The sequence below is a fragment of the Geospiza fortis genome, unplaced genomic scaffold, assembly GCF_000277835.1.
Source record: "Geospiza fortis unplaced genomic scaffold, GeoFor_1.0 scaffold286, whole genome shotgun sequence".
Classification (NCBI taxonomy): Eukaryota; Metazoa; Chordata; class Aves; order Passeriformes; family Thraupidae; genus Geospiza; species Geospiza fortis.
In genome coordinates, this window is record NW_005054444.1 from 1,385,936 (window position 1) to 1,413,373 (window position 27,438).

General features: G+C 49.8%; 3 protein-coding genes across 3 annotated transcripts; 2 read left to right on the forward strand and 1 right to left on the reverse strand.

Annotated features, from left to right (window-relative positions):
* The first annotated feature begins 2,031 nt into the window (after positions 1 to 2,031).
* On the forward strand, positions 2,032 to 9,861 carry LOC102036604 (C-type lectin domain family 4 member A). Its single transcript, XM_031062309.1, has 6 exons — positions 2,032 to 2,273; positions 5,005 to 5,121; positions 7,698 to 7,790; positions 8,116 to 8,267; positions 8,495 to 8,616; positions 9,257 to 9,861. The coding sequence occupies exons 1-6, from the start codon at positions 2,207 to 2,209 to the stop codon at positions 9,402 to 9,404; spliced, it is 699 nt and encodes a 232-aa protein (XP_030918169.1). The 5' UTR covers positions 2,032 to 2,206; the 3' UTR covers positions 9,405 to 9,861.
* Positions 9,862 to 16,963: 7,102 nt separating this feature from the next.
* Positions 16,964 to 20,056, reverse strand: LOC102041182 (C-type lectin domain family 4 member E-like). The gene is made up of 6 exons (XM_031062317.1): positions 20,020 to 20,056; positions 19,009 to 19,098; positions 18,350 to 18,442; positions 17,873 to 18,024; positions 17,515 to 17,642; positions 16,964 to 17,108 (listed from the first exon to the last, which is right to left on the reverse strand). Exons 1-6 carry the CDS (start codon positions 20,054 to 20,056, stop codon positions 16,964 to 16,966), a joined length of 645 nt encoding a protein of 214 aa, XP_030918177.1.
* Positions 20,057 to 23,051: 2,995 nt separating this feature from the next.
* LOC102036771 (C-type lectin domain family 4 member E-like) lies at positions 23,052 to 26,977 on the forward strand. Its single transcript, XM_005427407.1, has 6 exons — positions 23,052 to 23,184; positions 24,082 to 24,177; positions 24,683 to 24,775; positions 25,813 to 25,964; positions 26,187 to 26,317; positions 26,587 to 26,977. Exons 1-6 carry the CDS (start codon positions 23,145 to 23,147, stop codon positions 26,744 to 26,746), a joined length of 672 nt encoding a protein of 223 aa, XP_005427464.1. The 5' UTR covers positions 23,052 to 23,144; the 3' UTR covers positions 26,747 to 26,977.
* The last annotated feature ends 461 nt before the right edge of the window (positions 26,978 to 27,438 follow it).

Here is a 27,438-nt window from a genome sequence, read left to right on the forward strand (position 1 = left end):
CATTTGAAATGCTTCGGCTGTGTTTGGAGATGTGTTTCAGTGGAAAAAGTGCATGAAGCTGCTCTGTAACTTCCTTCTCTGTCTGCTAGTTCTGTTTCATGTTTCTTCACAGTGGAAATCTTGAAACCCTGCAAGGAAGTAAGCCTTTTTCCCATGAGACTGAGTCTGCTGAGGCTTGGTTGGGTGGGGACAGGGGGAAGTATGCAGAGGATTGCTCTGAATTCTCAACAAGAATTTTGAGGGCTGAAGTAGATTTCAGCAGAGACTTAGGAAGGCTTAATTCTAGTGAGAGGGCCAAGACTGAAGGATAGTGCTGGAAGGATGTTGGAAAGAGAAGCAGACAGCATGCTTGCTTGAGGGACCAGGTTTCTCTCCTGTAGCTGTTCTTATTCTTGTGTGAAAGTCACCCTCTTTGCACACAATACCTAAAGGAGAAGTAAAGTTAGCTCAGGACACGCAAGACACAAAAAGGATCCTTGGTAAAGACATGCAGTTACTGCCTCACTCTGCTTAGGGGCAGTTCTCCCTAAACTGTGTTCAGATTCCCTTTACCTTCTGCCACATTGTTCTTCTCTGTTGTCTGGTGCATGTTCTTTCTTCTACTGCCCTATCTCAGCTCCAACTCTGCTCTGGTTATGCTCTGTGCTCTCTGGATGTCCTGTGAGCATCTCATTCTGCTCTGCCTTAAGGCTAGCCAAACTAACCAGCTTCTTCCTTTTTGTTGTTTTGGAGACCTTGTTGTGGCTTTTTTCAGGCTTTTACAGGGGGCTTATAGGAAAGATGGAGAGAAACCTTTTAATGGAACTGGTAGTGGTAGGATAAGGGGTCATAGGTTTAAACTGAAAAAGCCAGATCTAGATTAGATATAAGGAAGAAATTCTTTACAATGAGGGTGCTGAGATGCTGAAACAGATTGGCCAGAGAAGTTGCAGATTCTCCTTAATTGAAAATGTTTAGGGCCAGGTTGGAAGGGGCTTCGAGCAGCCTGATGTAGTGAGAGATGTCCTTGCCCATGGCAGGTAGGCTGCAGAAGATAGTCTTTGAAGGTCCATTACAACACAGACCTTAGTCCTATCTGCTGACTGAACCCTCCTCACCCTGCCTGACTTATTGGCATCTGTTCCCAGAAGTCTTTCTGATTTAGAATGTATCTCAGCAGCCATTTCCCTTGTCTCCTTTCAAGATCTGCTCCAGCTTCAAATCAGACTAAGCACTGACATTTTGCTCAAGATAGTATCAGAGGTTTTTACCAGAAAGCAGATAAAGGAGATAAATGACAGTGTTGGAAAAGTGGCAGAAAAATGTAAACCATCCCTTTTCAGCCTCTGAAATGGAGCCTGAAGCAAGCACTGCTCTGAACTTCCACAGGCTGTGAATCAGGTTTTAATAGAAAAGATTTTGTGTATACTCTTCCCAATAATCTCTCAGACCACCAACATATGTTTTTTAAAATTCCACTTTGCTTGTTCTCCTCTCTGACTCCAGCCTGATCCTTCTGTTTCTTCATTGATATATCAACCTTCTGATTATTTTTATTGCTTTGTCTAAGGCTGCAACTCCCCAGTCTCACTTCTACAGGAACATTTCCTAGTCTGAGATTTGTTCTAGTGCTAACTTCCAGCTGGGGCTGACTTTGAAGAGTGAGGCATAGCTGTGACATTTGATGTAGCAAATGCAGCTTAAACACAAGGGACAAATAGGGCAGAATGCATTTTGTTCTGGACTGCAGGTTAAACTGGGCTAGGACCTGTGATAGCTGCAAATGTGAGAGCAATGTTAGAATTACTAACAGACTTGAAAATATGGGGAGATAGTTAAGTAAGAAAGTTAAAAAGAGGAAAAAAACCTATAAATGTCTTGAAAAGGAAGCCAATCAGCTGAGAATCTGATATGGGGAAGGAGTGCAACTTCCTTTTCAGTTGTTAGGTTCTCATTTTTCTTTTATGTCTCAAAATCTTCCATGGTGCCAGGGCTGATTTCCTGGGCTAAGAAACTGAAGATCTCTTTGAAGCATTTCTGAGCTCCCAGGAATTCTTGGGTTATCACCAGTGCTTCCAGTGTTCAGCATAGCCTTCTTTGATGGGTAGAGGGTGAATGAATGTATGGGAAAGGCTCAGTAACCTATTCCTGTCACCCTCTGGAAACAAGGAGCTAAAAGACCCACTTTTACGTGGCAAAACTAAGGACAGGGTCACACTGTGATTAAATGGCATCAGAAATCACCTATGCTGAGGTGAAGTTCAAAAATGAATCGCCAGCTCCAGTGGTCAAAGGTAAGGAATGAATGGGTTGTTCGGGAGAAAGGGAGCTGGAGGGAGCAGGGTGAAGAAGAGGGAATGAAGATTTTTCCTTCTGTGACTTTGGTTCCTACCTGATCTTGATGGATTGGTGAGAAAAAGGAGCTAAATGATCAGGAGACTGGAAGAGTTTTGAAATAAGAGTCTTGAGAAACGTCTCCAAGAGGAAAGGCAAATGGGAGTTGCAACATGAACAAAAATGACTACTGGGAGCACAAACAGTAGGTTTCAAATGTCACTCATTAAGGAACCTGTTTGTGCTCCCTCAGTCCCCTACATGTTATGTAGTCTTGTAAGAGTCAAATTTGGACCATGCTGAGTACCAACAGTAGAGACTGTGGTTTATTACAAACAATCTGATCTGTCACAAAGGTGGAGGGGCTCCCAAAGCAGCAAATAAGCCCGTCCTGGCTGCTCTTGCCTCTGAGTGAGACTACAGATTGATGCTTGTGGAGAGGGTAGGAAAATCAACATGCCTGCTTATAGTAGAGCAGTCAGTTGTACTCTGCAGCTTCATGAGAAGTGGTACTGGCTGCAGAAACACAGCCCCATTGTCCATGGCTGATTGAGAAATGGTCCTTGGAGAAGAGAGACCCAAAACTTAAACACTCTGAAATATACAGAAGAAGAATTATTTAAGATCTGGAGGCAGATCCAAATCTGTTATTGATGTCTGCCACTCCTGAAAAACATTTAACACACCAAACAATTTTTTTTCCTATTAAAAATTACAGTGGTAAAATGGTTCTTTTACTAGACTTCATGCAAATTTAAGGCATATTCTGGTTAATATGTACTCTGTAGTCATTATTCCACAAGTAGAAACCCATAGAGATGTTCTGTGTAAGGCTCACTGCTTCTGCCTGACATATAGGACCCTACACAACAGCATGTTCCAGGGCAGGAAATGTATGTGTGCATAAATCAATGAATAATATTTTTAAAAAATGAAATAAATAATTACTGCTGCCTAAGGATATATAATAGCTTGCCTATTTACAGCTTTAGCTCAGTTTTACAATCCCAAACAGAGCAGGCATCAGCTCCACGTTATTCCTTGCTTGCTCTGAGGCACGAGTCATGGAAATAAATAGTGTACATTGTCCTGTCTGTCTTGAAAGCTCACTGTTTTCAGTGCACCAAGACTAGCTGGTTCTGGATGTAGTTAGCATTTCCACTGTGGTGAGGTGGAAGTTCCCCTTTGTGTTCCAAATTATTATTCCAAAGACATCAAGTCTGTTGTGTTGTGATCATGCTGGACATGTTGCAGAGCACAGACCAGCTGTGGAAAGCATTTTGCAGGGAGTTCAACCCCCCGAGTGTGCACAAGATTACTGCACTTCACTCGTGTTGCTGAGGTGCACAGCATGCAGTGCTCCCTGTGCCACCTGGGTGGGAGTGTGGGATGCTCAGGTCTGACTGGGCACAGGTTGAACAATGTCTGGATGTGCTGCATATCAAAAAAATCAGTTGGACTGGTTAGAGCTATTTCTGAAGTAAGTGCTTTGACTCCAGATCTTGAGGGGGCTCCTTGTTTTCACTAAGGCAAAAGAAAGAAAAACATTATTAGAAAAACATTATTTGACCAGGGAAACCTGGACCTTGTCTGTCCACTTATTTTCTCTCCAGATAATGAAAAATTATGCCTTTTTCCCTGCTATAGCGGTCTCTCCCAAGCCTTTGGGAAGTAGTCAGAAGGCATCCACAAAGAGCAGGTTTCTTACGGTCTTGCTTACTAGGCATGTCTGGCAGGCATACTTTGCTGCTGACAGACCTGGGAGCTTCATGCTGAACAATGAATGAAGGCTCTCTAAATCTTATCTTTGATAGTAGTCTCTCCCAAAGCTTCTTTACTCCTGTCCTGCAGTGAGTGCTGCTGTCTCTTTCCCCTCCTATTTGCCCTGGCTTGTGTACCTGCCACAACCTAGAACAATCCCCTAACCTGTTTGCTTCTCCTTCCCTGTGACGCACTCTCCTGCCTGCTCCCAAACCTCCTCAGTACTGGCAATATCTCTCTAGATAAAAGTGAGGTCCAGGCAAATCTTAATCTGAGTACTTTACTCAGGCTGCTGGCACAGCCCTCTGTTCTCCCCAAATATCTAGCCTAGCACAACCTAGTTTTATTACAGCAAATCTTTGAATCCTGACTTGGAAAGCAGGGATGGAATGAAAAATATATCTTTCAATCTTCCAATGGTGATGTGCCGTCATAGCCTTGCACATCTTTTGTCTCCCATCCTCTCTCAGATTATACCAATCTTCTGCACCGCAAGTTCAAAAAGCTAGTGGAACTGAAGGAGGCAGAAAAAGTTTTCTGGGGAGAAGTCAACATGAAATCTTCCTTTATGTCTTAAGTATCACAGTTTGAGCAATGTTGCATTTAGCAGCTTTGGACTCAATCTAGAAAGACATTGTTTCACTGTAGTTTTTGAGGCCCTGTGAAGGCCTCACCCCCAAAGGCCACCAATTATAATTGTTGGCTCACTGGCTGGGCTGGGAACACACTCGCTGAATTGGACTTTTCTACAGAAACCACAGACATTCCCTGCTCTGTCCCAGTCTGTCTTTCTCCCAGACCTTGTAACAGAATTTTTTTTTCTTTTGATGAGCTCTCCCTTGAGCGGTATATCCTTGGTATGTGGACTGTGGACTGACAGACCCATAGTTGACTGTAGTGTTTTGTTTGGTGTGCTTCTGTCACTTTTAGGACCTCCTGAAGCAAAGAAGCCTGAGCAACATCCCCAGAAATACCCACTGTGGCTGCCGTGGTTGATCTCACTGCTGCTTCTCTTGGTGTGCATTGCCCTTGTTGTTGTCCTCCTTGGTAAGTATGTGCAAGGAGATTACAAGGGAGACGTCTGGGGGAAGTGCTGGGAGAAAAGTATAGAAACCATGCTTCATGGTTGTCTGGGCTTTGTGTAAGGTCTCAAGTTTTCCTGCCCTGACTTTGTATATGTCTGCATACATCCTCCAGATCTTCCACTCCTTACCCCAAGGCCTTGTCAGTGCCTCGGGGTAAAGACTGGAATGTGCCCAGATTGCACATTCCAATCTTGCATGGCCTTTTTGGAACTGTGGAACAATTCTCTACTTTCATTCCCCACAAAAAGAACTCAGTTACGTTTGACAGATGGGAAAAAGTGGAGACAGAGGCACACGTGTCTATACAGGTAGCTGAATCTGCACTTAGGCTCTCTAAGGTACTTGGATATGCTTTGTGTCCTAGTGGAAAAATGGCTTCTCACAGTCCTGGCATCTCCAGGATTAACTGCATAGTGCAGTTAATTAACTCTCACAATTTTTAAGGGTTGATTGCAGAACAGTTCATTAGAGGTTATTCCTGGAGATGCTGTTTGTAAAGACTGTGATCACTGTTTCATTCTCACTTTCTATTAAAGATAATTCATGGCATGCTTGCACAAGTTGTTAATAACCACAATGGATTCTGGAAGAGGCATCTTATTATGATAAATCACTGCCTTTCCTTATGTCGCCCTTAGCATCTGAGTCCCAGACGTTTTTATTTCTTTGTTCCCAAATGTATAACCTTTCACGGTACTCAGCCAAAAGGCTGGGGAGTTTTAGCCTGGGGTGTTAGCATCTGATACCTTCTACACACGGAAGGTTTAATATTTTAGTGAAATTTTATTTACCCAGGTTAATCGATGCTACACAGGATTTTGGTTTAGCATAGCGATACAGCATTTAAATGAAAAACCAGTATGAATTGCATGTAACAGAGAGTGGCCACTGCAATGCACAGGCGGATCACAATACAAACATAATTTTAATTGCTGGTCATACAAGCATGGAATCATAGAATCATTAATGTTGGAAAAGACAACTCAGGTCATGTAGTTCAACCACTAACCAACCACTGCCAAGCCCACCACTAATCCATGTCTCCAAGGGCCACATCTACTTGTCTTTTGAGCGCTAGTGGGAATGGTGACTCCAACACTTCTCTGGGCAGCCTGTTCCAATGCTTGGCCACCTTTCAGTGAAGAAGCTTTTACTAATATCCAATCTAAATCTTTCCTGGCACAACTTCAGACCATTTCCTCTTGTCCTGTTTGTTGTTACCTGGGAGAAGGGGCTGACCCCTACCTGGCTACAAACTCCTTTCAGGGAGTTGTTGACAGCAATAAGGTCACCTGTGAGCATCCTTTTCTTCAGGATAAACACCACCAGCTCCTTTAGCTGCTCCTCATAGGACTTGTGCTTCAGACTCATGCTGAGCTCCACTGCCCTTCTCTGGAGATGCTCCAACACTTGAATATATTTCTCGTTATGAGGGGCCCAAACAGGACATAGATCTGCAGTATGCTCCACATTAAGACATTGAATGGCCCCAAATGCCATGACAAAATAGGGGAGTTAAAGCCAGCTCAGGCCCATTGCTTTCTTCAGGTATGACAAACAAAAGTTAGTCATTCAGTTTCTTACGCCATTTTGGACTAAGATACCCACTTGTCCTATGCTGGTTTGGCTAACTGAGGAAGATGCTGCCCACTTTTGATCTCTGAGGAAATGAAAACTTCCACAGCTGCTAATTCCCTCAGGTGAACAAAACTACAAGCCAAATTTCTTCTCATCCTTTATATTTATGTAGGGGTAAGGTTACCTTTATTGGCAATGGGGGTGCTCAGCCAGGCATTGCCCTTGCCCATCTCCTCTAAGCCTTCCTCCATTACAGCAATGCACTCATCAGGCACTGGAGCCACCAGGATTCTTCTGCTCATAAGTAAAAATAGCTCTAAATTAAATGATTGATGAAAATAGGCATCTGGATTGTTGAGCACACCCTGATCAGCTCCTGATCTCTATTCTTAATTGTCTGAGTTACTAGGATGTCCTTGGGATTGTGGCTGTGGCCTGTCACCAAGAGGGCATTATTCCCCACAAAGTGGAGCTAGTAAGTCCTAGGGGTTTATGCTGCACCCTGGTTTCAGCAGCCCCAGTTGTAAGTGATTCCCTTCACCTGCACTGTGTGTTGCTGATGGAACAGGCCCAGCTGAGGGCGACTCCCCCAGGTGCCCGTTGCTGTGTAGCTGAGGAAGAGGCAGAGGGTGACAAGGAGAGGCTGCTTTGTAGACTGGCAGCTGGGCTGTGGGTGTGTGCATGGCAGGGTGGCTGTGGTTGGGAGGGCTCCCTCCTGCCGTGTGTGTGGCATGTGCCCAGTGGGATGTGCTTCCAGGGGTCCCTCTGCTGTCTGACTGGGAAGACACAGGGCTCCTTCTGGCTGCGAAGGCAGCTGTGCCACTGGTGTGGGCCAGGAGAGGTGACAGCTGGGAGCATGCTTGCTGGGGAAATGGTGGAAGGAGAGTCCAGGGGCCAGAGATGCTGTGTGAGGAGCTGGGAGCAAGGGCTAATCCTGCTGCCTTTCCTGTCCCTTTGCAGCGGTTCCCTTCTGCCGCAGCAGTGACCAGCCCTCAGCCCTGCAGCAGCAGTTCTCGGAGTGGGAGTGCGACTCAGCGGTGCCACAAGGCACAGGTCAGTATCCCAATGTCCCCTCTTCCTTGGGGCTAAGGGCCTCAAGGGGGCCGTGCCAGGGCAGGTCAAACCACATCCCCAACAGAACTTTGGAGAGACCTGAGATCCCCTTACAAGGATTACCCTGGCTTTGGGTACACAGAGCTCACTGGTCATACCCCAAAGCAATGGGAAGGAATGTCTGCACTATCCTTGTTTATTCAAGCACTTTCTGTCAGGAAAAGTCACTAAGGAGGACGTGAGCACTGTCCCTGGAAAACCTGGATCTCTGCAATCACCATCTCTTGTTAGTAGCCTGCATCTCTCTGTCCTGTTCCCTGCACAGACCGAGGCTGGATGTGCTGCCCAAAGGGCTGGAGAAGGTTTCAAGGAAGCTGCTATTTCCTGTCCACTGACACGATGTCATGGGCTGAGAGTGCACAGAACTGCACTGGGATGGGCTCCCAGCTGGTGGTGATCACCAGCAAGGCAGAGCAGGTAAGTGCACAGGGCCCCAGAGAGAGGGACCCAGCAGGCAGAGCCGCAGTGCCGGGCCCTGGAGGGCACTCAGAGCCCCTCCTTGTCCTGCAGGGGAGGGGGAAGGTCCTGTCTGCACCTCTGCAGCACCAGCCCCTCTGCCACCAGCCCCACATCATGGGGATTCCCAATGCCTCTCTGTGCTCCGTCCTGCCACTCATGGACATTGTTCTCTCTCTGATTGCCAGGAATTCCTCTCTGAGCAGAAAAATCAAGATGTGCCAAAAGTGAATTTCTACATTGGTTTGTTTGAGGATAAGTTGGGCCAGTGGCACTGGGTGGACAAGACTCCATACAATGTGACAGCAGCGTGAGTATCTCTGGATGAAGGGTGTTTGGTGTGACTCCTGGTAGGGAAAGATGCAGAAGGAGAGAACTTTGTAGTACACCCGGTTCACATGTGCCCATCTTTGCTGGTATTGGTTACGAATTAACTACCTGTTATCTGGAAATCATTGCTGTCAGCCTAGAAAAAGCTGCACCTTGCCATCAGCAAGAACCCTTAATACTTGACAGGCCTTGCCTGGCCTACACAGCACTTATGTGAGCAAAATGGCCCGTGCTGGAATGCAGACAAAGAGATGGGGCAGAGGGAGAGAGCAGCAGGACTGTCCTTGCTGTGCCTTCTTCTGGAGAACAAACATGCCCTGGAGTCCAGCACAGGCCTCTGCTGGGAGTGAGGTGCATGGGGTGAGTGGTGCTGATCAGTTGCCCCCAGCAGGATGGAGCAGGGGGGCCCTGTTGTGCTGGAAGGCTGTAGGAAGGAGGCAGGTTTCCATGTGCCACTGGTGCCAGTGGGATATGGAGTGGGAGGAAGGGCACTGCTTCAGTCCATGAATCAGCATTGGGAATTTCTGTCTCTTGCCTTCAAATCATCCATCCCACTGGGGCCTTTTCCTGCAGTGCTTTACAGTGGGCACTGGGGAGTAACAAGCCTGTCTGTCTCCCAGGTTCTGGCGAAACGGGGAACCAAGTCCAGGCAATGATGAGAACTGCACTGTAATGCATTTGCCTGAACGGAGCTTCAACAACTGGAATGATGTCAAACCACACATAAGGCAGTATCGAATTTGTGAAGCTGCAGCAGTAATTGTGTGATGGAAATACCTCTGACCTGAGTAAAGCTGGGAACTCAGCAGGGAGCTGGGAACAGCTCTGGCTGTGCTGGGAAGGGTGGGGAGCTCTGACACATCTTCACTGTGTGGGGCGGGACCATGTGTGTGGAGGTGAAATGGGCTTTGTCCAGCATCCCCAGTGCATGTGGTGGCTCAGGGAACACAGGGAGGCTCAGGCTCTTTGAAGCATCTCCTGTGTTCTTGTGTTGTCTTCTCTCTGCGTGGTTCCAGCAGCCTCTGGCTGAAAAGAGATGGACTTCTCCAGGAGGAAGACACTGGAATGGAAGACAGATATCCCAAGATTCAATGTCCTTTGTCTCCTTGAGCAGAGCTGTTTGCTTTTTGTGTAGTCACACATAAAATGTCCTCTAGCTGTACTGGTTGTGCTGAACAAATTCTGAAATCTTAGACAAGACAAAATACAGTATCACACCAATGAAGAAATTCTCTGTACCCTGTCTCTGTATCTCTTTTTTCCTCCATATCTAAGCTGGAGAGGTAAAGTCCTAGAGTCACGGAAGGGTTTGAGTTGTATGGAAACTTTAAGGATCAAGTTTTCAACCTCTAGGTCTTGAGCAGGGACCCCTTCCACTACAGCAGTCTGCTCAAAGCCCCATGCAGCCTGGCCTTGAACACTTCAAGGGCTGGGCTATGCACAGCTTCTCTGGGAAACATGTGCCAGTGCCTCGCATCCCTTACAGAAAAGAATTTCTTCCTAATACCTTCTTCCTAACACCTGCCCTCTTTCAGTTTAAACCCCTTTGCCATATGCACAACATGCCCTTGTGCACTATATGCCCTTGTAAATAGTGCTTCTCCAGCCTTCTTGGAATCCTCCCGGAAAGCTGCTATAAGACCAACTTGGAATCTCCTCTTTCCCATGCTGAACAATCCCAATTCTTTTAGCTTCTGCTCCAGCCCTCTGTCTCTATCCTCATTGCCTTCATCTTTGTGGCCCTCCCTTTGGACTTGTTGCCATGGGAGAAACAATCCACACTGGCCCTTCAGATCCACCTGGAGGAAAAAGTCGTCTTCCTGACTCAGAGCTGATCCCAGGCTCACCTGAGGCAGCAGCATTCCTGGAAAGCCAAATCCTCAGTGGTGCCTGGGATGGCATGCCTACCCAGGCCAGACCGTGCTGCAGAGGAGGCTGAAGAGACAGGGCTCCTGCTGCACATGACATCCCATCCAGAACATCAGTGCCTACTGCATTGCCTTCACGTCCTGCTGTAGACCATTGGACAGCATGGATCTTCCTTTGCTCCATCTCTTCCCACTTCCTGCCTCCTGTGTCCTTGCTTCTCTTTCCTCAGGAAACACCAAGTGCCCAAGTCACCTGAGGGAACAGTGCCAGCTCCCCACAGGGAATGCAATTGGGTGTCCAGCTCCTGTCTGTGCGCCTCCATCCTACCTATGGAAGTGAATCCTCCCTCTGTGTCCCAGAGAGAGGGGGGAATTTGTTCTGGAGACAAGGTGCCCAGGAGATTTGGCTCCCTAATCCAGTTGGAGAAGTTGTATGAACGGCAGCGCAGGTGCTGCAGGTGGCTGCAGGTCCACATGCACAGCTCGAGGTAGCAGTGAGACACAGCGGGTAGGGACAGTAGATCCTACATATCTAGGGACATATGGAAGAAAGAGGACATATACATGCAAAACACCACACAAATCAGCACAGGCAGTAAGCACTGATCCCAACTCAAAGAGCTGCCCGTTCCTGTTCTTCTCCCTGGTTGCAGCAGGATGAAATCCTTCAGAAAAAATGCCTGTTTACAGCTGTACAATGTGGCCCTGTGAGTGTGGGCCTCTCCTTCTACACCTGGAAACCACACCCTGCAGTGGCACAGCTTCTCCCAACACCAGCCTGGGCTGCTGGGCTTCCCACTAGCTGGAAAGGCCTGCTTGTCTGGGGTCTTGAGCACCATTCCCACGCGTTTCTGGCTTTTGCCATGCAGGATCCCCTTTAGGCCTCCCCTCTGCCATAACTCTTAGCACACAAACAGGACAAGGAGCACATTTCCTGTCTTCCCTGCTGCACACGAGAGCCAGCCCAGCACAGGAGGCTTAGGCCTGCTGTGGTGCAGCCAGTGAAGGTGCACGGTCCCTGAAGGACAGAGCTGACCAGCACGTTCCTCTGCTGGCTGTCCACTTCTGGGGTCAGCCTGTGGTGAGCAGCAGCCCCTGCTCGGTCTGGACATGGCCCCCTCCCCTTGGCTGTAGGAAGAAGGCAGGATTCCACTCATCATGGACTGATGCCCATGGGAACAGGGCAGGAGGAAAACAAGGGTGATTGATCCGGGGAATTTGGGATGAATCAGGATCTGGAAGAGTCTGTCTCCATGTCACTCTGAGCCCTGAGACCCCAGGCCCTGGAGCTCATCCTTCCCTGCAAGACGTGACAAGGCCATGGTGCAGGGTGACACCTCTCCACTTCTGGAGCCCTGGGGAGCTGACTAATGTGAAAGGTGCAGCCTGTGTTGGAATCCTCCAGAAGGCAGCAGGACAGTAGGGCTGGAACAATCTCCCACAGCAATGACAGCCATTGTCTGCAAATACCTGAAGCTGAAGCATAAAATGCCTGATGGAGGTAACCTCATCCTCAGGAAAATGGGAGGCCAGCAGTTACACACAGAGGGTCTTTGAGGCGGGTGTGAACGCTGCAGCCTGCATCCCCACTTAGCTGAGAGGGAATATTGTGTGGATGACTGATGGGCTGGGCAGAGAAGGGAGGTGAAGGCCCCTGCAGGCTGGAAGGGTGGAGGAACACTGAGAGGCATCGGGCACCCCCACCCCAGAGAGAGAGAGAGAGCCTGGGCCTGTGCTTGTGCCACCTTGAAATTTGATAGCACAGCTGGCCAAGGAGGAGAAGGGGAGGGTGCAGGGAGAAGGTGCCTGGCAGGACAGCCGTGGGAGTTCTGGACAGGCAGAGCCTGAGATTTTTAACCCTTTTCTTGGATGATGGAAACCTTACAAAGGCTGATCCACCTGGAGTTGAATGAGAAGAGAGATAGAGATGAGATAAGACGAAATGGGCCTCGAGAGAAGTGAAGAAGAATCTTAGGTGGGAGGAGGTGATGGAGTGGCCTTTGGCTGGACTTTTCTTGTATAGCCATGGACAGAACCATTTTTTCCTGCGACACAGAGACTGCATTTAGGGGGGAGGCAATGGCTTGGAGCCAAGAGAGTTCAGTGTTGTTATGTGGAGTGCATGAACAGAGATGACAGGTGAGGAGGGTGGTGGTGCCCTCCGTCTTCAGGGAAGGAGAAGAAGATCTCTGTTCTCAAGACCCCTCGGCCCCAGGGGGTGAATCTGGGGGGGACAGGTGTCCCGAAAGTGAGAGACTGTGGTGTTTTTTTTGGAACTGGGCAAAGCATCCTTAAAAGGGGAACCCTAGAAGCAGCTCTGGTCCATGCACAGTGGTGAGAGCACTGGGCATGGAAGGAAGATGTCACGATGGCAAATGATCTCTGGGCGGTGCCATGTGTGACATAGAAACACAAGAGGTTTCAACTGTGTTTCCAGGAGAAGCCTGTGGTACAAGAGGGACTCCTCATTCCTTGATGAACTGAGAATTGATTATCTAAAGGGCGGTGATGGACTGAGAGTTGGTGATCTGAGGAGTGGTAACTGAATTGAGAATCCAAGGTTTTGTACTACTGTGATGTACTTGAAATTTGGTGGGGGGAGGAGAAATGTTTTTTGGAAGGTTTTCATTCTGAGTTCTGTGTGTTTCTTTTTATATATAGTTGTAAGTTAATAAAGCTTTACTTCTTTATTCCTAAGTTGGAGCCTGCTTTGCTCTATTCCTGATCACATCTCACAGTAGACACCTGGGAGCATATATTTTCATGGAAGCACTGGCATCGTGCCAGCATCAAACCGTGACATCTCCAAATATCTGAAGCTGAAGCATAAAATGCCTGATGGAGGTAACTTCATCCTGAGGACAATGGGAGGCCAGCGGTTACACACAGAGGGTCTTTGAGGCGGGTGTGAACGCTGCAGCCTGCATCCCCACTTGGCTGAGAGGGAATATTGTGTGGAAGACTGAGGGCCAGGCAGTTGGTAGCATCCCTCCCTCCTCTGCTCTGAACACTTCTAACTCAGGCTCTCTTCATGTGACGGAGGTCCATCCCGAAGATGCTCCATTTGCCTTGTCAGGGCCTAGGAACCTCCTGTCAGTTACTCCTGCCTGGCAAAGACTGGCTTTGCAAGGAGATTGGCTATTTGCTGCCAGTCACTAGGACACATGGGCAGTGGTGTGGTCAGCTGCCTGAGGAACAGCCTGCAGAGAACAATCCAGTGTTGTCCCCATGCCTTTGGGAACTCTCCAGAAAAAAGGCCACATTCCCTCTCTGTCTTGAGCACATTCGCTCTGTGTCCTGCTATTGCTGCTCAGTGAGACTGGAGGTGCTGCACAATGGGCTGGAGAGGCTCCCTAGTTGCTGCTCCCACATATTGGCTGAACAGATATCTTGGAAAGCAAGGACACAGGCTCCCACAGGGTGGGGATCAATGCAGATGCACATCATCAGAGTGGGAGTCTTCGAAGGGAGTCTTGCAAACAAATGCTCAAACTGGCCACTGTTTGCCCTCCTGAAGCCTCTGGTTGTCATCCAGCCCATCAGTCATCCACACAATATTCCCTCTCAGCTAAGTGGGGATGCAGGCTGCAGCGTTCACCCCCGCCTCAAAGACCCTCTGTGTGTAACTGCTGGCCTCCCATTTTCCTGAGGATGAGGTTACCTCCATCAGGCATTTTATGCTTCAGCTTCAGGTATTTGCAGACAATGGCTGTCATTGCTGTGGGAGATTGTTCCAGCCCTACTGTCCTGCTGCCTTCTGGAGGATTCCAACACAGGCTGCACCTTTCACATTAGTCAGCTCCCCAGGGCTCCAGAAGTGGAGAGGTGTCACCCTGCACCATGGCCTTGTCACGTCTTGCAGGGAAGGATGAGCTCCAGGGCCTGGGGTCTCAGGGCTCAGAGTGACATGGAGACAGACTCTTCCAGATCCTGATTCATCCCAAATTCCCCGGATCAATCACCCTTGTTTTCCTCCTGCCCTGTTCCCATGGGCATCAGTCCATGATGAGTGGAATCCTGCCTTCTTCCTACAGCCAAGGGGAGGGGGCCATGTCCAGACCGAGCAGGGGCTGCTGCTCACCACAGGCTGACCCCAGAAGTGGACAGCCAGCAGAGGAACGTGCTGGTCAGCTCTGTCCTTCAGGGACCGTGCACCTTCACTGGCTGCACCACAGCAGGCCTAAGCCTCCTGTGCTGGGCTGGCTCTCGTGTGCAGCAGGGAAGACAGGAAATGTGCTCCTTGTCCTGTTTGTGTGCTAAGAGTTATGGCAGAGGGGAGGCCTAAAGGGGATCCTGCATGGCAAAAGCCAGAAACGCATGGGAATGGTGCTCAAGACCTGGATAAGGAGGTCCCCTCTGGGCAGACCCAAGCCCAGCAGCCCAGGCTGGTGTTGGGAGAAGCTGTGCACGGCAGGGCATGGTTTCCAGGCTGCACATGGAGAGGCCCTCACCTGCAGGGCCAGGAGGATGTGCTGTCACCACTACCCATTCTTGAAGTGACAGCCTGGTAGGCCAGGCCAGAGCTGGCTCCATGAGGGCTCATCTCCTGCATGTTTCAGGAAGAAAGTCTCAGCCCAGGACTCCTGTGCAGGAAGAACTCACAAGGAAGATGGAGAGCCATTCCATGAAGTGAGAGGACACAGTTGGATCCCTGAGGTGGAGCCCCACTGCGTTTCTTTTGCTCTCTATCCTGTTTTTCAGGCTGTGTTCAGAAGGAGGCAAAGCAGGGACTATTTCATTCCACTAATGCAAAGACAGAGCCCCATGGGGAGGAAAAGGTAACAACAAGTCTAAAAGCAGAAATTGCCCTGAACACGTGAGAAGGGACAAACCAGGAGGCCAGGAGACAAGCTGGCAGGACAAGGGATGTGGGAACTAGAGAAATGAATGGAAAAGCAGAGAAGAACACATCCCTGGAAGGCAGATGCATGCAAATGCACAGTGGAGAAGACAGTCAACATGCAAACAAACTCTCAGGCAAGTGGATAAAATGCTGCTTTGCAGGGACGAGCTTGACCCCCATAAGAGTCCCAAAACCAGAAGGGCTGTCTGGCAGTGGGTCTCCAGGGGAGGCACACTGACTCTGGGTCTAGATGTGTGACTTAGGGAGTTGTATTGTGCTCACAGCCAGAGAACTGGGCGTAGTCCAAGCCAGCAGGGAATGAGAGTAGGCTGAGGCAAAGAGAGAGAAATGGCATCAAGAAATAGCTTAAGTAGGAGTTGTGAGGAAAGGTAAGGCTTGGAACTGGGAGAAAGCAATGGAAGCAGGGAGAAGCATCTCGGGCCTGAAGAGGCTGTAAAGAGCACAGTGGTCATGTTCCCACCACAGGGCACCAAGGGACATTAACTCAGGTGTCATCAGAGGATTTAGTTCTGCATGAAACACACATCTGCACTGGGAACCTGGAGAGGACCAGGACACCAGGAAAGGGAAGGGAGCATATTTGCAGCACAGCATGTCTCCAGTTCCCCAGTACCACTGCAAGTCTCTGCTGATGACTGATTTCTCACAGCTGCCTGTGACACTTCTTCACATCAGCTCCTGTTATTGACTGTAACCTGTGGAATGAAGTCAAATCCCTGCCAGGGTCAATACTACAGCAGCGGACATAGCCTTGCTGAGAGGGACTTTGTACACAAGAATGTTGTCATAGGACAAAGGGGAATGGCTTTAGACTGACAGAGGGCAGGTTTTGATTGCATATTAGGGAGGAATAGTGGTTCCCTCCTAATATTTAGGAAAGTGAGGTGACGAGGCACTGGAACCAGTTGCCCTTAGGAGACGTATGCCAACTCTAATATGTTCAAAGTCAGGCTGGATGGGGATATGAGCAACCTGGTCCAGTGGAAGGGGTCCCTGCCCATGATCCAGGGGACTTGAAACTAGACTATCCTTAAAAGTCTCTTCCAATCCAAACGATTCCATGGTTTGTGGATTATTTCCCCACAGCCGAGAGATGGAAAAGGAAAGAGAGATACGCACCCAGAGCACAGGGCCTTTCTTTATTGGTCTGATACTGTATTTTCTCTTGTCTAAGATTTCAGAATTTGTTCAGCACAACCAGTACAGCTAGAGGACATTTTGTGTGTGACTACACAAAAAGCAAACAGCTCTGCTCAAGGAGACAAAGGACATTGAATCTTGGGATATCTGTCTTCCATTCCAGTGTCTTCCTCCTGGAGAAGTCCATCTCTTTTCAGCCAGAGGCTGCTGGAACCACGCAGAGAGAAGAGGACACAAGAACACAGGAGATACTTCAAAGAGCCTGAGCCTCCCTGTGTTCCCTGAGCCACCACATGCACTGGGGATGCTGGACAAAGCCCATTTCACTTCCACACACATGGTCCCACCCCACACAGTGAAGATGTGTCAGAGCTCCCCACCCTTCCCAGCACAGCCAGAGCTGTTCCCAGCTCCCTGCTGAGTTCCCAGCTTTACTCAGGTCAGAGGTATTTCCATCACACAATTACTGCTGCAGCTTCACAAATTCGATGATACTTCAAACATCTGACACTATTCCAGTTGTTGGGTAGTTCAGTATCCCTGTAGATTATAACGCAATTCTCATCATAGCCTTCACTTGGTTCTCCTTTTGGCCAGAACCTGGGAGACAGACAGGCTTGTTACTCCCCAGTGCCCACTGTAAAGCACTGCAGGAAAAGGCCCCAGTGGGATGGATGATTTGAAGGCAAGAGACAGAAATTCCCAATGCTGATTCATGGACTGAAGCAGTGCCCTTCCTCCCACTCCATATCCCACTGGCACCAGTGGCACATGGAAACCTGCCTCCTTCCTACAGCCTTCCAGCACAACAGGGCCCCCCTGCTCCATCCTGCTGGGGGCAACTGATCAGCACCACTCACCCCATGCACCTCACTCCCAGCAGAGGCCTGTGCTGGACTGCAGGGAAAGTTTGTGTCATCTCCCTCTGTTTCACCCAGAGGCACCTTCACATCTACTCTTCCCTACCAGGAGTCACACCAAACACCCTTCATCCAGAGATACTCACGCTGCTGTCACATTGTATGGAGTCTTGTCCACCCAGTGCCACTGGCCCAACTTCTCTGCAAACAGTCCAATGTGTAAATTGTCTAGTTTCGGTTCTTTAGATTGCCTTATCTGCTCAGAGAGGAATTCCTGGCAATCAGAGAGAGAGAGAAATGTCCATGAGTGGCAGGACAGAGCACAGAGAGGCATTGGGAATCCCCATGATGTGGGGCTGGTGGCAGAGGGGGCTGGTGCTGCAGAGGTGCAGACAGGACCTTCCCCCTCCCCTGCAGGACAAGGAGGGGCTCTGAGTGCCCTCCAGGGCCCGGCACTGCGGCTCTGCCTGCTGGGTCCCTCTCTCTGGGGCCCTGTGCACTTACCTGCTCTGCCTTGCTGGTGATCACCACCAGCTGGGAGCCCATCCCAGTGCAGTTCTGTGCACTCTCAGCCCATGACATCGTGTCAGTGGACAGGAAATAGCAGCTTCCTTGAAACCTTCTCCAGCCCTTTGGGCAGCACATCCAGCCTCGGTCTGTGCAGGGAACAGGACAGAGAGATGCAGGCTACTAACAAGAGATGGTGATTGCAGAGATCCAGGTTTTCCAGGGACAGTGCTCACGTCCTCCTTAGTGACTTTTCCTGACAGAAAGTGCTTGAATAAACAAGGATAGTGCAGACATTCCTTCCCATTGCTTTGGGGTATGACCAGTGAGCTCTGTGTACCCAAAGCCAGGGTAATCCTTGTAAGGGGATCTCAGGTCTCTCCAAAGTTCTGTTGGGGATGTGGTTTGACCTGCCCTGGCACGGCCCCCTTGAGGCCCTTAGCCCCAAGGAAGAGGGGACATTGGGATACTGACCTGTGCCTTGTGGCACCGCTGAGTCGCACTCCCACTCCGAGAACTGCTGCTGCAGGGCTGAGGGCTGGTCACTGCTGCGGCAGAAGGGAACCGCTGCAAAGGGACAGGAAAGGCAGCAGGATTAGCCCTTGCTCCCAGCTCCTCACACAGCATCTCTGGCCCCTGGACTCTCCTTCCACCATTTCCCCAGCAAGCATGCTCCCAGCTGTCACCTCTCCTGGCCCACACCAGTGGCACAGCTGCCTTCGCAGCCAGAAGGAGCCCTGTGTCTTCCCAGTCAGACAGCAGAGGGACCCCTGGAAGCACATCCCACTGGGCACATGCCACACACACGGCAGGAGGGAGCCCTCCCAACCACAGCCACCCTGCCATGCACACACCCACAGCCCAGCTGCCAGGAAACCTGAATTAGAAATTCTCTGAGGAAGGGGTGAGGAAAGGGACACAGAAGTCATGGGATAAGCCAATAAGACTGGAGAGGCCTGTTTTGGTGAAAGGCGTTTGCCTGCCTGGAAGAGGGACTACGATATGGGCTTTCACCTGAAAAAAAGCAGTCACTCGAGCCCTTAATGTTGAGGGAATTAAGACACACTTATATGTCTTAATTCCCTCAACATTATTAATTAACAATATTAATTAACATTGGTGAATTAACTCACCAAGGCAGATGATCACAAAGGCAGCTTTGATTGCAAGGGCAAAAATCAGGAAGACCCAGATGTTCAGCCAGGGGCAGCCTCTCTCTTCTGCTGGGGCTGAAAAACACAAAGCAAGAGTGAGCATGTCCCAGCCCAGAGTTAGGAGCAGGATAACCCAGGTGGCTCTGTTCCCCAGCACCCTGCTGGTCCCTTGTTCCAAGGAGTGGGGAGCCCCAGAGGTGCTGGAAGCAGGTCCTGCTGCCTGTCCCTAGCAGTGGCTCAGAGCCACAGAGTACAGGAGCACAGGGGCTGTCCTGAGGCTGCTTCTTTATTTGCCTGTTTATCACAAGACCTGCCTGGATTCTGCCCAAACCTCACTCCCCCTTTGTCCTGTCAGGCCTCCTTTCTCCTCAACACATCTTCCTGCTTGCCTTCCATTACCCCTGTCTGTGCCTGAGTGCTCTTTGTGGATCTCCCTCCTCTTCCTCTGTCTTTAGGGCTTCTTTCTCTCACTCCCTGCATTTTGCCTCTGTCCCATGAGCCCCTTTCTGCAGGGGCACAGCCCCCCAAAGGAGTGACTGCCCAGCTCAGGGTGTGCACAGCCAGACACACAGAGGGATTGTTTCCACAGGGGGAAAAGGCACGTGGGAGCTCTTGGGGAGCCCTGGCTGGGTTGTCCTTGGAGGCAGCAGAGGTGGGAGCAGGGACTTGTGCTCAGAGTGCTGCAGAGAGCTTTAGCAGGGCAATGACAGGAGGACAGCCCCCTTCAGCCCCATTGTTTACAGACACAGCACTGAAGGGAATAGCAGGGCACACTCTGCCTGCACTTCCATTCCCCCTGGCTCTAGGAAAAGGTCATTCTGCCAGCCTGGCCACTGCCCACTTCCCTCATCTGCTGCTTTGCTTTTGTCCTAAGCCCCATCTCCTGGTAGGAGATCCGGCCACCGCACCATGCCCAGGATCCACCCCAGCCCTGCCTTCCCCCAACCCCTTTGGCAGGAGGACAGAAAGGAAGGAAGCTTTGGGGGTTACCTGCACTTCCAGGACTGACTCTCCCTTGGCCATTCATCATCTCTGCAGGAGGATCACTCTTCTCCAAGGGTCCCTGTTACCAGTGTGAGCACAAACAGCCTTCCTCCTGCACAGGGCACCTCCCACTCTGGTGAGGGGCCTGCACAGGCGCTAATCTGATGTGCTGAAAAAGCCATATCCTGGGTGTACCCACAGCACAGGAGATTGAGGAACTTCCATCGTTTCCCTGCCAGGGCATTTCACACAAGCATCATTGCAACACAGAATCTCATGAAGGCAAGGGAAAACAGATGAAGGGGAGCATCACTGCAGCTCACACAGTCTCCCTTTGCACAGCCTCAGGCACTTGCACAGGTCATCCATGGCCTTCCCTCTCTGCTGCCTGCTCTCTCCTGCTGAGGGCCCCTGTGTGTGACAATACATACACGGGCAGGTATATTTGGCATTGGCTAGCAAAGGGTTAAACCCACTGAGCACAGCCTGCAAAAGGGAACCAAAAATGAGAGGTAAGCCTATCTGTGACTGGGTGTGGGCAGTGCCCATGTGCATCCTGAGGCCAGAAACCCTGAGCACAACAAAGAACTTGTGACACTGTTTTTAACTAATGAAGTAACTAATTTAATAATCTGATTAGAAAAGAGGATGGAGCTTTGGGCAGTGGTGTTCAATATGCCCTGTCTTTGTGGGGCTGGAGGTCAGAAAGGATCATTGGATGATACTGGAGTCCCTTTGCATGTCAGATCAGGAATTTTGCCTTGGTTATGACTACAAAAGCTGAAGCCCTATGTGGTGTTTCCAGCTGGAAACACCTGCTAGATTCAAGTGCAGCACTCTCATATTCTGAAGGATATCCCTAAGGATAAAGGATCCCTACTGGATGCCAACGTCCTCTGAATGGGCTGAGATGGAAACACAGCTTTTGCTCTTGTTCCATCACCTGGTTTCTCCCTGTGGTGAGGAATGCATGGGTGCAGAGACACTGGAATAGGAGAGCTCATAGCAACAGCACAGGCATTTCAGCTGATGTATCACAAGATCAGGGCACAGAACTGCTTACAAGGGAGGACAAGCCTGAGCTCTCTGTAGAAGACATCCCCTGATTCTGTCTTGTGCACAACAGGCTGCAGGCACGGTCAGAGCCTACATTTCTAAACATCTCTATGTAAGCAGAGTTCACAAGCTCTCACCCCACAGAAAAACACATTCACAAGACTTGTGGAACCTCGAGGCTCCCACCAGCCATGCAGGAAGGGCAGCTGCAAGAACACATCCCCTTTGTGGGAGCAGGGCTTCCCCTGGTCCCACACACTTCCTGCTGGAGATGTGGGGTTGCTGAGTATCCACAGCTCTCCCGGCAGCCTGTGAAGCACAGGTGAAAGCACAGGGTCACATTGTCACACTGCAGAACTGTGGGTCTGTGCCTGCTGCTCCCCTCAGTGCCACAAGTGAGGTCACCCACAGCACTCAGCTGCCAGGGAGCTTCTTACACACAGAGGTGGCCAAGCTGCAGAGCACCCTGGCCTCCATGCCACTTCCTTCCCACTCCTCTCTCGTCTCACAGACTGTTCTTGCTTAATCTAAACTTTGTTTTCAGGCTGTTTCTTCTGTGCCTCGGAAGCCTTTCCCTAATGCCCTGGTTACTGGTAAGCTGGTGGTCATGTTCTCCTGTAACCGCAGTGGTTTGTGTCAAACCACTGCTTCTGCCTTCTTCCATTGGCCTGGACAGCAGCAAGTGATAGAAATGGGAGTGTGAATGCAGACAGCTGTGTGAATTCAATAGCTACAACTATTTGAGGGGGCTTTTGACCCAAACCACTGCTGTTAAAGAAGAACAGGACCACCAGCTTAACAGTAACCAGGGCATTAGGGAAAGGCTTCCGAGGCACAGAAGAAACAGCCTGAAAACAAAGTTTAGATTAAGCAAGAACAGTCTGTGAGACGAGAGAGGAGTGGGAAGGAAGTGGCATGGAGGCCAGGGTGCTCTGCAGCTTGGCCACCTCTGTGTGTAAGAAGCTCCCTGGCAGCTGAGTGCTGTGGGTGACCTCACTTGTGGCACTGAGGGGAGCAGCAGGCACAGACCCACAGTTCTGCAGTGTGACAATGTGACCCTGTGCTTTCACCTGTGCTTCACAGGCTGCCGGGAGAGCTGTGGATACTCAGCAACCCCACATCTCCAGCAGGAAGTGTGTGGGACCAGGGGAAGCCCTGCTCCCACAAAGGGGATGTGTTCTTGCAGCTGCCCTTCCTGCATGGCTGGTGGGAGCCTCGAGGTTCCACAAGTCTTGTGAATGTGTTTTTCTGTGGGGTGAGAGCTTGTGAACTCTGCTTACATAGAGATGTTTAGAAATGTAGGCTCTGACCGTGCCTGCAGCCTGTTGTGCACAAGACAGAATCAGGGGATGTCTTCTACAGAGAGCTCAGGCTTGTCCTCCCTTGTAAGCAGTTCTGTGCCCTGATCTTGTGATACATCAGCTGAAATGCCTGTGCTGTTGCTATGAGCTCTCCTATTCCAGTGTCTCTGCACCCATGCATTCCTCACCACAGGGAGAAACCAGGTGATGGAACAAGAGCAAAAGCTGTGTTTCCATCTCAGCCCATTCAGAGGACGTTGGCATCCAGTAGGGATCCTTTATCCTTAGGGATATCCTTCAGAATATGAGAGTGCTGCACTTGAATCTAGCAGGTGTTTCCAGCTGGAAACACCACATAGGGCTTCAGCTTTTGTAGTCATAACCAAGGCAAAATTCCTGATCTGACATGCAAAGGGACTCCAGTATCATCCAATGATCCTTTCTGACCTCCAGCCCCCAGGGGCCCTCAGCAGGAGAGAGCAGGCAGCAGAGAGGGAAGGCCATGGATGACCTGTGCAAGTGCCTGAGGCTGTGCAAAGGGAGACTGTGTGAGCTGCAGTGATGCTCCCCTTCATCTGTTTTCCTTTGTCTTGGTGACTTTGTGTGTTGCAATGACAGTCTTGTGAAATGTCCTGGCAGGGAAATGATGAAAATTCCCCATTCTCCATGTGCTGTGGGGTACACCCGTGTGGGAGGTGCCCTGTGCAGGAGGAAGGCTGTTTGTGCTCACACTGGTAACAGGGACCCTTGGAGAAGAGTGATCCTCCTGCAGAGATGATGAATGGCCAAGGGAGAGTCAGTCCTGGAAGTGCAGGTAACCCCCAAAGCTTCCTTCCTTTCTGTCCTCCTGCCAAAGGGGTTGGGGGAAGGCAGGGCTGGGGTGGATCCTGGGCATGGTGCGGTGGCCGGATCTCCTACCAGGAGATGGGGCTTAGGACAAAAGCAAAGCAGCAGATGAGGGAAGTGGGCAGTGGCCAGGCTGGCAGAATGACCTTTTCCTAGAGCCAGGGGGAATGGAAGTGCAGGCAGAGTGTGCCCTGCTATTCCCTTCAGTGCTGTGTCTGTAAACAATGGGGCTGAAGGGGGCTGTCCTCCTGTCATTGCCCTGCTAAAGCTCTCTGCAGCACTCTGAGCACAAGTCCCTGCTCCCACCTCTGCTGCCTCCAAGGACAACCCAGCCAGGGCTCCCCAAGAGCTCCCACGTGCCTTTTCCCCCTGTGGAAACAATCCCTCTGTGTGTCTGGCTGTGCACACCCTGAGCTGGGCAGTCACTCCTTTGGGGGGCTGTGCCCCTGCAGAAAGGGCCTCATGGGACAGAGGCAAAATGCAGGGAGTGAGAGAAAGAAGCCCTAAAGACAGAGGAAGAGGAGGGAGATCCACAAAGAGCACTCAGGCACAGACAGGGGTAATGGAAGGCAAGCAGGAAGATGTGTTGAGGAGAAAGGAGGCCTGACAGGACAAAGGGGGAGTGAGGTTTGGGCAGAATCCAGGCAGGTCTTGTGATAAACAGGCAAATAAAGAAGCAGCCTCAGGACAGCCCCTGTGCTCCTGTACTCTGTGGCTCTGAGCCACTGCTAGGGACAGGCAGCAGGACCTGCTTCCAGCACCTCTGGGGCTCCCCACTCCTTGGAAGTAGGTTGTTGGGGTCAGAGCACTCTGAGTTATCCTGCTCCTTACTCTGGGCTGGGACATTTCCACTTTTGTTTTTCAGCCCCAGCAGAAGAGAGAAGCTGCTCCTGGCTGAACATCTGGGTCTTCCTTATTTTTGCCCTTGCAATCAAAGCTGCCTTTGTGATCATCTGCCTTGGTGAGTTAATTCACCAATGTTAATTAATATTGTTAATTAATAATGTTGAGGGAATTAAGACATATAAGTGTGTCTTAATTCCCTCAACATTAAGGGCTCGAGTGACTGCTTTTTTTCAGGTGAAAGCCCATATCGTAGTCCCTCTTCCAGGCAGGCAAACGCCTTTCACCAAAACAGGCCTCTCCAGTCTTATTGGCTTATCCCATGACTTCTGTGTCCCTTTCCTCACCCCTTCCTCAGAGAATTTCTAATTCAGGTTTGTCAGCTGGGTAAGTTTGTCTCTCAGACAACTGAGATGAGAGAAGCTCTTCTGAGGGAAGGGATGACTGCTAGTGGGAGAAGTGCCCTGCTGTTCTCACCTCATTGCTCAATCCAGATTTCATAGCTTGTTACTAAGCAGAGTCTGTGTTGGGGCTCCAAAGTAGAAGTTAGAGGATAGCACAGGTTGCTCATGCACGAGATGAAAAGGACAATAGCACTTTGCTTTGCTTTCCTCTCTTCTCAGTGGCTTTACTTGATGGAAGCTCTGGCCATTTCAAGATTCTCCTCCGGAACTCTACAGAGTGGTGCTGTGTCCCCAGCAGTTCTGCAGAGAAATGTGAGTGATGCTGAGAGGCTCATAAGTAACAAAAGGACTTCACCAACATTTTGTTTGGTTTCCCCTCAACCTTTGAGGTGGGGAATATTACTGTCAGTCACAAGTGGATTGTTTGAAGGAAGGAATCTGTGGAATTGAGGTAAGACACTCTATTGTACATCTTTAGTAAGAATGCTATGAAAACATGCTCCAGGTCAATGAAAGAGGGTAGGTCATTCCATACCTGCATTTGACCAACCTTCCTATTCTTCCCTTCACATAACCTCTCTATTGCAAGTCTAGTCTACTGATCTAGATGCAAGTGCTTTTATACTGGCTGGTTCAATCCAGGTCCACTTCCTGTGCTGGCTCACTGCCTGCTCACACAAGCATGATGGTCAGTGTGAGGGACAGAGGAGGGAGGAGGATGTTTAGCTCAGAATAGCTGGGGAGCTGAGCTGCAGTCACACATGAAGTGATGGTAATATGGAGTGCTGGAATGCTGGTAGAGCAAGTTCTCAGACTCAGGTCAGAGATCCCTTCTCATGCAGCCTCAGCATTTGTGAGAACATATCTGTAGATTTTAATCCACCATTTGAATCTCTGGGCATAAGGCAGGTCTCTTGGATAAGCTGGCTGTGTAAGGAACTGCCTGTGGTGGCAGCAAGGCTGTCAGAGCAGGCTCTGAATCTGCATGAGCTGAGAGCTTGGACAACTCTTCTCTGATGGAAGTGTTTCTAGAAAAGCACAAGCCAACTACTTCTCATCTTGCTTCCTCAAGAAGAGTAAGGCAGAAACCATGTCTGTCACCAAAGAGAGGTTGCATGGACATGGCAGGACAGAGAGAGAAAGGGAAGAGGCCCCTTCAGGCAGGGGCCTTGTGACAGGAGCTGTCAGACTGCTGACAGCTTTACTTGTGGACAGCAGAAAAGAGCATTTATCTCTGTCCAGGCTTTGGGTTCAAACCCCACTCCTAACACCTGGGACCCGATATTGAACTCACAGCCATGAAGGACAGCACTTCTTGTTCAAAAGCAGGATTTTTTTTTTCCCCATAGTGGATGGCTGGATGTGCTGCCCAAAGGGCTGGAGAAGGTTTCAAGGAAGCTGCTATTTCCTGTCCACTGACACGATGTCATGGGCTGAGAGTGCACAGAACTGCACTGGGATGGGCTCCCAGCTGGTGGTGATCACCAGCAAGGCAGAGCAGGTAAGTGCACAGGGCCCCAGAGAGAGGGACCCAGCAGGCAGAGCCGCAGTGCCGGGCCCTGGAGGGCACTCAGAGCCCCTCCTTGTCCTGCAGGGGAGGGGGAAGGTCCTGTCTGCACCTCTGCAGCACCAGCCCCCTCTGCCACCAGCCCCACATCATGGGGATTCCCAATGCCTCTCTGTGCTCCGTCCTGCCACTCATGGACATTGTGCTTTTTTCCAGGCGTTCCTCTTCAACTTGACAAAAGAAAAAGCTACTAGCACCTATGAAACAAAATACTACATAGGCTTAGCTGCTTACAAAAATGGGAAGTGGCAGTGGGTGGATCAGACTCCATATGAGAGTACAGCCACGTGAGTATCCTGGTGGAGTGAGGAGAGCCCTGAAATTCATGCCCTCAGTCCAAGTGACCAATACATTATGTAAGGCAGGTATTTGTCAGAATGGGATTTCTGTCTTCAGCTGCTCTGTAAGTCAGAAAACTTGCATAAATTCCTATTAAAAACTATGGCTCCTGATTTCTGTCACAGTGACTTTCCTTTTCTCTTCCACAACTGTTTGAGGTGACTCCACACCCACTGTCATGCTAGTGCATTTCCAATAAAGGAACTTTCTTTTACAGGTTCTGGAAGCCTGGGGAGCCGAATTTACTCTTTGCAGAAAAATGTGCTGCAATTCATGTCAAGGGAAACACAGACCCCAACACTTACAGTAACTGGAATAATGTCCTTTGCATCACAAGTTGCTATCGAATTTGTGAACAGGCAGTCCAACTTCTCTGAGAAAGGACATAAAATCCAATCTTCAAAGTACCTCAGTTCCCAGCCTGTGCCCCCTCATCCCTCTACAAGCTGGAGATCAGTCCTGGATGAAATAGCTCAGGCTGATGTCAAGGACCTACTGTGAACCTTTCTGCTCTCCTCCTTCAGAAACAAGGGTCCTAATTCTCTATCACTTTCCTTGACTCCTGGTCCAGACAATATCTTAATGATGTGGAAAAGGCCATCACTGTTTCATGAAAGGATACTTGTCCTTCAAATCACTGGAGCAGAATTTGAAAGAAGATCATTCAGTGGAGTATCCTTGTCCCTTCTCTGAAGGGGGAAATTTTTCATGGCTGTAGTGTTTTCTTCTCCTTCAGCACATTGTGTGTTGATTAGTTTAAAAAAAAATAATAAATGTTAATTTATTAAATGTTAATCCTGCTCTTTGCATGAGGATGTGTGACATGATTCCCACAGTCCAGCCTCCCAACACAGAGGTTTTAACTTTTCAGTGTGTTCAGCACCCATAGATAAGAATATTGCTGAGTGTGCTGGACCAGCTGGGAGCAGGAGCAATGTAATGTTCATCTGTAGAGCATGTGAGGAAGGTCCTGAACACTTTGGAGAATCATTTGTGAAGACAGAAACAGAGCAGGTTGTGTAGTATTCAGTGCCAGGCAGTTTGCCCAGGATGTAGCGGAAAAAACGAC